Source organism: Somniosus microcephalus, chromosome 5 (genome assembly GCF_052327205.1).
Source record: "Somniosus microcephalus isolate GS21.2 chromosome 5, FLI_Smic_1.0, whole genome shotgun sequence".
Lineage (NCBI taxonomy): Eukaryota > Metazoa > Chordata > Chondrichthyes > Squaliformes > Somniosidae > Somniosus > Somniosus microcephalus.
In genome coordinates this window covers 313473740-313486043 of record NC_140991.1, presented here as the reverse complement: position 1 = coordinate 313486043, position 12304 = coordinate 313473740, and the positions used below count along the sequence as shown (strand labels likewise).

General features: G+C 46.4%; 1 protein-coding gene across 2 annotated transcripts in view; it reads right to left on the bottom strand.

Annotated features, from left to right (window-relative positions):
- The window catches only part of LOC147117873 (cadherin-6-like), a 280439-nt gene that overhangs the window by 153563 nt on the left and 114572 nt on the right, over positions 1-12304 (bottom strand). For both annotated transcript variants that reach the window (XM_085989254.1, XM_085989255.1), the window contains one exon: positions 4627-4921. In XM_085989254.1, coding sequence (XP_085845380.1) covers positions 4627-4921 — 295 coding nt within the window. The remainder of the gene's footprint in view (positions 1-4626; positions 4922-12304) is intronic.

Here is a 12304-nt window from a genome sequence, read left to right as displayed (position 1 = left end):
AACACATATATTCAGGACCTCTCTGGCCACAGGGGATGTGCCAGAGGACTGGAGAACCGCTAATGTAGTACCATTATTCAAGAAGGGTAGTAGGGAAAAACCGGGGAACTACAGGCCAGTGAGCCTAACATCAGTGGTAGGAAAATTATTGGAAAAAATCCTGAGGGACAAAATTTGGCTCCACTTGGAGAGGCAAGGATTAATCAGGGATAGTCAACATGGCTTTGTCAAGGGAAGATCATGTCTGACTAATTTGATTGAATTTTTTGAGGGGGTGACTAGGTGTGTGGATGAGGGTAAAGCAGTGGATGTGGTATACATGGATTTCAGTAAGGCCTTCGATAAAGTCCCGCACAGGAGACTGGTCAAGAAGGTAAGAGCCCATGGAATCCAGGGTGCCTTGGCACATTGGATACAAAACTGGCTTAGTGGCAGAAGGCAGAGGGTGATGGTCGAAGGTTGTTTTTGTGACTGGAAGCCTGTGGCCAGTGGGGTACCACAGGGATCGGTGCTGGGTCCCTTGCTGTTTGTGGTCTACATTAATGACTTGGATATGAATGTAAAAGGTATGATCAGTAAGTTCGCAGATGATACAAAAATTGGTAGGGTGGTAAATAGCGAGGAGGGTAGCCTCAGTCTGCAGGACGATATAGATGGGTTGGTCAGATGAGCGGAACAGTGGCAAATGGAATTTAACCCGGAAAAGTGCGAGGTGATGCACTTTGGGGGGACTAACAAGGCAAAGGAATACACAATGAATGGAAAGACCCTAGGCAAGACGGAGGGTCAGAGGGATCTGGGTGTGCAAGTACACAGATCCCTGAAGGCGGCGGAACAGGTGGATAAGGTGGTAAAAAAGGCATATGGGATACTTGCCTTCATTAGCCGAGGCATTGAATATAAGAGCAAGGAGGTTATGATGGAGCTGTATAAAACACTGGTTAGGCCACAGCTGGAATACTGTGTGCAGTTCTGGTCGCCACACTACAGGAAGGATGTGATCGCGTTAGAGAGGGTGCAGAGGAGGTTCACCAGGATGTTACCAGGGCTGGAGCGCTTCAGCTATGAAGAGAGACTGGGCAGATTGGGTTTGTTTTCCTTGGAGCAGAGGAGGCTGAGGGGGGACATGATTGAGGTGTACAAAATTATGAGGGGCATAGATAGGATGGATGCTGAGGAGCTTTTTCCCTTAGTAGAGGGGTCAATAACTGGGGGGCATAGATTCAAGGTAAAGGGCGGGAAGTTTAGAGGGGATTTGAGAAAGAACTTTTTCACCCAGAGGGTGGTTGGAGTCTGGAACTCACTGCCTGAAAGGGTTGTGGAGGCAGAAACCCTCACAACATTTAAGAAGCATTTGGATGTGCACTTGAAATGCCATAGCATACAAGGCTACGGGCCAAATGCTGGAATATGGGATTAGACAGGGCTTGATGGCCGGCGCGGACACGATGGGCCGAAGGGCCTCTATCCGTGCTGTATTACTCTATGAAATCTATGAAACTCCACTTTCCCGCCCGATCCCCATATCCCTCGATTCCCTCAGTGTCCAAAAATCTATCGATCTCAGCCTTGAATATAATCAACGATTCAGCATCCACAGCCCTCTGAGGTAGAGAATTCCAAAGATTCACAACCCTCTGAGTGAAGAAAGTGCTCCTCACCTTACTCCTAAATGGCCGACCCCTTATCCTGAGATGATATGACCCTTAGTTCTAGATTCTCCAGCCACGGGGAAACAACCTCTCAACATCTACCCTGTCGAGCTCTCTCAGAATTTTATACTTTGCTATGAGATCACCTCTCATTCTTCTAAATCCAGAGAATACAGTCCCATTTTACTCAATGCAATAGAAATGACTTTATCCCAGAGCAGTGGGCACGTTTGATGTGAGGAACACATTTATTTTTAACTCGTGCATCCCGGTGTATTTTTTTGGTATCATTTGGTGATAACATCCGCAGAGACTGTGTAACTCCAGGCCCTTTGTTGGAGGCTGGTTGATTTTTCAGGGATGATCCTATAATCTGGTGCTCATGGGTAGTGTGTCCGGGAAACTGCGGGCTTGTAGAGTTCTTGCAAGTTCTTTATAGGGATGATGTTTTTGACTTTGCACATTTAGCAGGAAGTCTCGCCTGCTGCAGTACAGATCGGATACTTAGCCATGTGGTGCTTGTGATTTTCCCCAGCCACTGAAATGAATGGTTGGAAAACAGCTGTACCTGGATGTCCAACATGCACTTCTAGCAGGCGAGACTCTCTTCCAGGAGCACAAAGTTGGAAAACAACTCCTTCTAAATATAATATAGTTAAGAAGTGTAATGTATGTACCTTTAAGGGGGAGAACTACTTTTTACAGCTCCTGTATCCTGTAGTACCGGCAGTGACCACACCTGTATATAAACCCTGAGTAGTGATCTGCACAGTCAGTTGCAGTTTGAACCCTCATTCAGTGAACACCTGTTGATCGTTCCCTGCAGTCTGTTGTCTAATTATTGAAGGACACAACATTAAGATACACGGATATAACATTGGCGACGACGCAGATTCGAACCTACCTGCAACTCTGCATCACCTCCCAGGGATTCGCTCCTGGAGAACAGTGGGAGGAAGTCGAGTCCAGAAGCACGGGCGTCGACCACGGGCAACCGCCCAGTCATCCAGCGGAGGTTTGAGCATCGCAGGGGAGGCTGTCGAAAGCCAGGCTTGGCTTTCCAGTCACGGTGGTCCAGCGAAACGGGCTGGCAACAGGTACTGAGCAGACCCTTCCCGGACAGCGGCGGCTAGAGCCGACCAAGCGGCACAGAAAAAGGCCGAGCAGCGTCGACAGGGGAGAGAGAGAGAGGGCAGAGCGCACAGGGCGCAGCACATCAATGAGAGGCCGACAAGGTGCTTCAATGTAGGGCAACCAGTCTTGGCCCGCGACTACCGAACAGAGAAATGGCAACCAGGAACGATATGCACACGGCAGGGGCCACTAATGTACACAGTGGATGTTGGGGAGAACATTGTGAGATGCCATGCTGACCAGATCCTAGAGTCACAGGAACAAGTCAACCCCATGTCTCGGCCATACGTGCCTGGTGAGGAACCCGACGTACAGGTCGCATCTACCTCAGAAACAATAGCATTGGAAGCTGATGAATCAACTGACGACAGGGTGTTAGAATCGCCTCCGCACCAAGAGCGAGACACTCAGGAAAGGCGTTATCCAGAAAGAATCAGGAAGCCTCCCCAAAGACTGAATTTATAAATAGACTATTTTCAGTTAATGTTGCATGTTAAAAGTGTTAATTGTAATTAGTTTGATATTTAATTGTTAAATGAATGAGTGTTATGGTACTGTTAATCTAAAAGGGGCGGAATTGTAATGTATGTACCTTTAAGGGGGAGAACTACTTTTTACAGCTCCTGTATCCTGTAGTACCAGCAGTGACCACACCTGTATATAAACCCTGAGTAGTGATCTGTACAGTCAGTTGCAGTTTGAACCCTCATTCAGTAAACACCTGTTGATCGTTCCCTGCAGTCTGTTGTCTAATTATTGAAGGATACAACATTAAGATACACGGATATAACAAGAAGAGCTAGATTCTATTGATTAGATATATTTGACCAGGAGGATGAGGCAATGCAATAAGTTAGCAAACTGTCCTCCCATCTCCGGAGACTGTTTTCGATTCACCTCAGATTGATGTGAGGAAAGTCCACTCTCTCGTGTCAGCCGTGGCTCAGTGGGCAGCACTCTTGCCTCTGAGTCAACAAGGTTGTGGGTTCACGTCCCATTCCAGAATCTTGAGCACAAAAATCTCAGCTGACACTCCAGTGCGGTACTGAGGGAGCGCAGCACTGTCGGAGGTGACGTCTTTCAGGTGAGACATTAAACCGAGGTCCCGTCCGCTCTCTCAGGTGGACGTAAAAGATCCCGCGGCCACTATTTCGAAGAAGAGCAGGGGAGTTCTCCCCGGTGTCCTGGGGCCAATATCTATCCCTCAATCAACATCACTAAAAACAGATTATCTGGTCATTATCATATTGCTGTCTGTGGGAGCTTGCTGTGCGCAAATTGGCTGCTGTGTTTTGTACATTGGTTGCCGCGATTCCTACATTACAACAGTGACTACACTTCAAAAAGTACTTCATTGGCTGTAAAGCACTTTGGGACAACCTGTGGTCATGAAAGGCGCTATAGAAATGCAAGTCTTTCTTTTTTTCTTTCTAAAGTGAAATGCAGTTGGGAAGTTCCAGGAATATTGATCACAAATTGCTACTAATTAGAAGCTAACTGTTGTGGGAAACCGAAATGTCAGAATGAGACAGCGGGATGCTCCCCTGGTGTTAGTGTGAAGCGTCAAGGCAGAGTATAGGGAGCTTTGCTGTACCCAGGCTATATCTGATCTGGGAATGCTAGATGCTAATCATGGATTTCAGAACATGCTCCATTTGTCAGCACTGATATCCCTCACACCGAGGAGAAAAGAAATAACTGTTGGGAAAAGTGGCTCGGTGGTAAAGCTTAAAAAGTCACACTCAACAAAGTTCTATGCTGATTAGGATTACTTTATAAATATCTGTGGTTTCAGTTTATTTATCCCATATGTAGGTTGATTGTCCATCCTTAAACTTACCAACATCAGACATTTCAGGAACATTCGCCAGGTATGTTTCCCTTGAAAACTTTGGCTCATTGTCGTTAATATCATGGATCTTGATAATAAACTCGGACTCCGGTTCCACAGGTCTGCCGGTCCGCCGTTCAATGGCTTGGGCACGCAGTGTGTAAAAGGATTTTTCCTCCCGGTCCATTTTCTTCAAGGCGTGAATGTCCCCAGTGTTCTCGTCAATCGTGAAAACTGTACCAGCCCCATCCCCGGACAAAATGTACTTAAGAGTGCCATCTCCCTTGTCGACATCAGAGTGAAGCTGTGAAAGTAAAAGAGAGAAGAGGATTTATAAGCCTTGCACGCAGAAGGGATGGTTGCCCCGCAGGTAGGTGGGTACAACTCAGCAGGTGACAGACATCATACAGTGAAACTCTACAGATCTTATTGCACAGTATTGACAGCACAGAAACAGACCATTCGGTCCAACAGGTCTATACACCGGTGTTTATGCTCCACACGGGCCACCTCCCATCCCTCTTCATCTAACGCCATCAACATATCCCTCTATTCCTTTCTCCCTCATGTGCTTATCGAGCTTCCCCTTAAATGCATCGATGTTAGCTGCTGCCCTAATTCACATTTCGTTCTGCTGATGAGATATCCAAATGAAAGAGGATTTCAGATTTAAATTGTGAGCAGTTACCAATGTTCCCGCTAATGGGCCAGAACTTCGGGTCTCCACGGGTGAGTACGCGCTGGGTACTCATGCGTAGGCCCATCGAAAGTGCCGGTTTCGTGCATGCACTGCGCATGCGCGGGAAACCGGAACTTCCGTTCCGTTGAAGGAAGGGGTTCACAGGTCGAACGCGTGCGCCGGAGAGGCAGCGCGTACGCCTGGAACTTCCGGTGTTTTTCCAGGTTTCTCCAGGAGGGTAAGTCTCCAGGAGCTGCGCTTCTAAAAAGCAGTCGCAAGGCCTGCTTTTAACAAGGTAAGTGGTGAATTAAGTTAAATTAAAACATTTTTTCCACAGGTTTATTATTTTTAAATACTTTAAAGAAAGGTAAGTTTATTTTTAGCCCCGTTAGAAAATGTAATTAATTTTTTCAAAAATTTAAATTATCATTTAAAATAGTTATTTTATGTAATTTATAGTTATTTTAAAAATGTGATTTAAAAAAAAAATTATTTGAAGTTTTAGCTAGGTTTTGGGGCTGAATTGTATTCATGGATTTGACAGGTCTTCCTGTCAAATCTATGAATACAGATTCCCTGCTACCATTGGCTCCCCATGGCCCACGTGATCCCAGGGGACGCTTCGAACTAACTGCGCCCCTGGGATACGCAAGCACTGCCCGCCGGCAGTTGGAGCAGGCCCAGGATTGGAATCCCACGCGGGCCCACAGCTCAACGGCCGGTGCGCTAGGTAAGTGCAGGTCGGGGGCTTGCACCCGCGGGAAGCCTCCGGCCCAAATTTCTGGGCCAATATTTTTTTGGCCGCGCAGGGCCCCTTTAATGGGCGGTATTTCCATTAAAAAGCTGCTGAGCGGCCCGCGTGGGACCTCCAGGACCGCAGCTTAACGGAAACACTGGCAGTGACTATACAATTCTCCAACAACCTTTCACAGATTCTGTGTACAATTTTGGTCTCCTTACCTAAGGAAGGATATACTTGCCATAGAGGGAGTGCAACGAAGGTTCACGAGATTGATTCCTGGGATGGCGGGACTGTCGTATGAGAAGAGATTGAGTAAACTAGGCCTGTATTCTCTTGAATTCAGAAGAATGAGAGGGGATCTCATTGAAGCATACAAAATTGGAAATGAGGAGGAATTTCTTTGATAGGGTGGATGCCGGGAGAATGTTTCCCTTGGCTGGGGAGTCTAGAACCAGGGTCCTCAGCCTCAGGATAAAGGGTAGGCCATTCAGGACTGAGATGAGAAGAAATTTCTTCACACAGAGGGTGGCGAATCTTTGGAATTCTCTACCCCAGAGAGCTGTGGAGGCTCAGCCATTGGGTACATTCAAAACAGAAGTCGATAGATTTCTGACTAGTAAGGGCATCAAGGGATATGGCGATAGGGCCAGTGAATGGAGTTGAGGCAGAAGATCAGCCATGATCTCATTGAATGGCGGAGCAGGCTCGAAGGGCCTAATGGCCTACTCCTGCTCCTATTTCTTACGTCCTTATGTTCTTAATCACGGGATCAAATATCACAGACGGAGGCCATTCGGCCCATCGTGTCTCTGCCGGCTCTTTGGTAGAGCTATCCAATTAGTCCCACTCCCCCTCCTGCCCGTTCCCCACAGCCCTGCAAAATGTTTCTTTTCATACATCTATCCAATTCCCCTTTGAAGGTTGATGTTGAATTTGCTTCCAACACCCTTTCGGGCAGCGCATTCCAGAGCACAGCGACTCACTGTGTTAAACATTCTCCTCAACTTTCCTTTGGCTCTCTTTATTTCTTTCACTGAGCTGGAGATATTTATTAGATACTCAACAAAGTGAAGGATAATACTACCGGCTTGTAAAATGGTCAAATCTACATTTAATTATTTTTTAGGGTTCCAACTTTTATTCATCAAGATGGAGAATCTCATGGCTGGAAAGTGAAACGCTTTTCATTTTGGGGGTTATTCAGTGTTAGCATCAAAATAACCTCAGGTCAGATGCAGCCGAGTCACATGGAAAGCAAAAGCTCCCTCGAACCTTATCCCTAAAATGTAGTTTAATTTCAACTTCAGAATTGCCCACTTCACCGGTCTACATTATTCCACATTAAGCGCTCCAGACAGCTTAAGCTTTTGTTGAACTGGGAGCAGCGTTGACAGATAGCATGCAGGTACAGCAAGTAATTAGTAAGGCAAATGGAATGTTGGCCTTTATTGCAAAGGGAATGGAGTATAAAAGTAGGGAAGTCCTGTCACAACTGTACAGGGTGTTGGAGAGACCACACCTGGAGTACTGCGTACAGTTTTGGTCTCCTTATTTAAGGAGAGATATACTTGCATTGGAGGCAGTTCAGAGAAGGTTCACGAGGTTGATTCCAGAGATGAAGGGGTTGTCTTATGAAGAAAGGTTGAGCAGGTTGGGCCTGTACTCATTGGAGTTTAGAAGAATGAGAGGGGATCTTATTGAAACATATAAGATACTGAGGGGGCTGGACAGGGTAGATGCAGAGATGATGTTTCCACTCATGGGGGAATCTAGAGCTAGGGGGCATAATTTCAGAATAAGGGGGCACCCATTTAAATCGGAAATGAGGAGGAATTTCTTGTCTCAGAGGGTCGTGAATCTTTGGAATTATTTTCCTCAGAGAGCTGTGGAGGCTGGGTCATTGAATATATTTAAGCTGGAGATAGACAGATTTTTAAATGATAAATGAGTCAAGGGTTGTGGGGAGCGGGCAGGGAAGTGGAGTTGAGGCCAAGATCAGATCAGCCATGATCTTATTGAATGGCGGAGCAGGCTCGAGGGGCCAAATGGCCGACTCCTGCTCCTACGTCTTATGTTCTTATGTTCTTAGAAGACGTCCGCCCAGCAGGACTTGGTTTGTGAATGTCCAAACTCATGTACAATCCTTGCATCCAGCAGAGAGAGAGTGAGATGGTTTTCCAATTGAATCCGGTTCCCAGGGGTAGAGAAATAATAGTCTAGCCAGTCACCTTGTACAGTCTTGGTCCAAAGCAAACTAGTTATCCTACCAAATTTTGGGGGAGACACCAGGACACTTTGTCATAGAACGATGGGTGAAATGGCCTCTTTCATAGAAACATAGAAGATAGGAGCAGGAGTAGGCCATTCGGCCCCTCGAGCCTGCTCCGCCATTTAATGAGATCATGGCTGATCATCCAAATTCAGTACCCTGTCCCTGCTTTCTCCCCCTATCCCTTGATCCCTTTAGCCTTAAGAAATATATCCAACTCCTTCTTGAATATATTTAATGAATTGGCTTCAACTGCCTTCTGTGGTAGAGAATTCCACAGGTTCACCACTCTCTGGGTGAAGAAATTCCTCCTCATCTCTGTCCTAAATGGCTTACCCCTTATCTTTAGACTGTGACCCCTGGTTCTGGACTCCCCGCCATCGGGAACATCCTTCCTGCATCCAGTCTGTCTAGTCCTGTTAGAATTTTATAAGTTTCAATGAGATCCCCTCATTCTTCTAAACCCCAGCGAGTATAAGCCTAATCGACACAATCTCTCCTCATACGTCATTCCTGCCATCCCAGGTATCAGTCTGGTTCTGTGTGTCGACTTCAATAGTTCTGTAGGTCTGAGGCTTTTCTGCATTATTTCTGTGATTTGCATTAACGTAACAATTTCTTCGGCTGAGTTCTAAACTTAAAACTTGTTCCTGGACATTAGATGATATTCTTCACTGTTTGAGTATAACTTATACACAACAAATCTTAAAAAGAACTTGCATTTAAATCGCACATTTCACGACCTCAGGACGTCCCAAAGCCCTTTACAGCCAATAAAGTGCTTTTTGAAGTGTAGTCACTGTTGTAATGTGGGAAACGTGGCAGCCAATTTGCGCACAGTAAGCTCCCACAAACAGCAATGTGATAATGACCAGATAATCTGTTTTAGATGTTGATTGAGGGATAAATATTGGCCAGGACACCAGAGGTAGCTCCCCTGTTCTTCTTCGATATAGTGCCATAGGATCTTTTACATCCACCAGAGAGGGCAGACAAGGCCTCGGTTTAGCATCGCATCCGAAAGACGGCACCTCCGACAGGGCAGCACTTCCTCAGCACTGCACTGGAGTGTCAGCCTAGATTGTTGTGCTCAAGTCTCTGGAGTGGGACTTGAACCCACAACCTTCTGACTCAGAGGCGAGGGTGCCGCCCACTGAGCCACGGCTGATGATCCAAAGTAAGAACCCTCTAGTTTAAATTTCCAATTGCAGGTATCTAATGCATATCTCCAGTGATTCTCTGAGCCAAGGCTGGTGGACTGTTCGGCATCGCTATCTGAATTATTGTTCTGATAATTCTTCTAACCCCAAACTGTAAATAAAGTGCTCCTCTGATGGCTTAGCAAACTCCTCCAAATAAGTACGATAGCAAAATACTGCGGATGCTGGAAATCCGAAATAACAACAGAAAATGCTGGAAAAACTCAGCAGGCCAGGCAACATCCGTGGAGAGAGAAACAAAGTCAACGTTTCAGGTCGAAACCCTTCTTCAGTCCTGACGAAGGGTTTCGACCTGAAACGTTGACTCTATTTTTCTCTCCACGGACGTTGCCTGGCCTGCTGAGTTTTTCCAGCATTTTGTGTTGTTATTTCCTCCAAATAAGTAGCTGAATTGTAGAAGCCAGGAAGATTCCCAAGTTCGATCCCAGAGTCTGTGTTAAGTCAGTGGCTTCAAGTGCCCTTGGATTAATTTTTTGTTTTATTCATTGCCACGTGGTCTCAGTACTGCGCTGGAGTATCAGCCTAGATTTCCTGTGCTCAAAGTCTGTGGAGTGGGACTTTGAACCCACAACTTTCTGACTCACAGGCAAGAGTGCTGCCCACTGAGCCATGGCCGACACTATTATCCCCGCGTTTTGCATTGACATAAGAATTTATTCAGCTGAGTTGTAAACTTAAAAATCTTGCTCCCCAACATTCGGTGGGTATTCTTCCCTATTTGAATATAACTTATGCAGAACCAATCTTCCCTCACAATGTGGTGGAAACGTTCTTTCTTCCCCTTTCCCGTTGTCAGCGAAAAGATCTGTAGTGTACACACGCTGCGCTGGTGTGTTTTATCAATAACAGTTCTCGTTTCACAACTCCAGAGTTGAGAACTTGAATCCCAGGGGCAGCCTCCTGTATGATTTGCCAGCGCCCTGGTTGTGCTGAGCTATCTTCCGGGGACAGGGGGGAGGGGAGAGTAATTTACAGTTACAAAATGGATCAGGTAATCTATAGTGAGACTCAACAAACAATCAACTTGGAACCAGTTCACGGATTTTTTTTTTCGAACAGAGCTGATCAATGCTGCTTAGAGATGGAGGAAACAATTGACGAGTTGGAACATTTCTACTCGAGCTGGAAGGCAAATTGCAGACAGTAATTTGCATTTCAGATCCAACTTCATGCAGTGAAAAGTTGGATCTTTAAAAGGATGACTAAACCTTTCTAGAAATAGTCCTACTTAAGTGTCCCCAATAAGGAGAACATTACAGCAGAGCACTAATCAGGTTGAGGTCATGGTAAAAATGATGTCTGTCAGCACTGCAGGTGAGCACTAACTTAAAATGAACGTGTGTGGGTGGGTTTCAGAATGCAGTGCTTGGTCTGTGTAGAGTGGGGCCTGAATTAGCTCACTTGACTGTACTTTGATGGGAGGGCTGTGGGCTACATGTTAAGTGAACAAGCGCTGACATTTCACAATCCAACAGATGGGAAATATTCACCTCAGCTTGTTTATGGACGAAATTTTGCGCTTATTCATGTCAAGGACCGACAAGTGTAGGAGAATTGCAGAGACTTGAGCACAAAAATCTAGGCTGACACTCGCAGTGCGGTGCTGAGGGAGCACTGCACTGTCGGAGGTGCCGTCTTTTGGATGAGACGTTAAACCGAGGCCCCGTCTGCTCTCTCAGGTAAAAGATCCCACGGCCACTATTTCAAAGAAGAGCAGGGGAGCGATCCCCGGTGTCCTGGGGCCAATATTGACCCCTCAGTCAACAGAAAAAGCAGGTAATTACAGACCTGTAAGCCTTACATCAGTTGTGGGCAAAATGCTGGAGTCCATCATTAAGGATGAAATAGCGGAGCACTTAGCAAATGGGGACAGGATAGGACAGAGTCAACATGGATTTACAAAGGGTAAATCGTGCTTGACTAATCTATTGGAATTTTTTGAGGGAGTAACTGGTAGAATAGATGGGGGAGAGCCAGTAGATGTGGTGTACCTGGACTTCCAAAAGGCCTTCGATAAGGTCCCACATAAAAGATTAGCATGGAAAATTGAGGCTCATGGGATAAAGGGGAAAGTTTTGGCGTGGATAGGGAACTGGCTGTCAGATAGAAAACAGAGAGTTGGAATAAACGGCTCATTTTCTGAATGGCAGGCAGTAACAAGTGGGGTACCACAGGGATCTGTCCTGGGCCCCCAGCTGTTCACAATTTACATTAATGACCTGGATCAGGGAGTCGGATGCAGCATTTCCAAATTTGCAGACGACACTAAACTAGGAGGGGGGGTGGGCTCAGAGGAAGAGACCAGGAAGCTCCAGAGCGATTTGGACAGACTGGGCGATTGGGCGGATAAATGGCAGATGCACTATAATGTGGACAAGTGCGAAGTTATCCACCTTGGGTGCAGGAACGGGAGGGCAAATTATTATTTAAATGGCAATAGATTGGGAGAGGGGGAAGTACAGAGAGACCTGGGTGTTCTTGTACACCAGTCACTGAAGGCGAGCATGCAGGTGCAACAGGCGGTCAAGAAGGCAAACGGTATGCTGGCCTTCATAGCAAAAGGGTTAGAATACAGGAACAGGGATACCTTGCTGCAGCTGTACAGGGCACTGGTGAGACCACACCTCGAGTACTGTGTACAGTTTTGGTCGCCTCATCTGAGGAAGGATGTTCTTGCCATGGAGGGGGTGCAGCGGCGATTCACCAGGCTGATACCAGGAATGGCGGGAATGACCTATGAGGAGAGACTATGTAGTTTAGGGATGTACACACTGGAG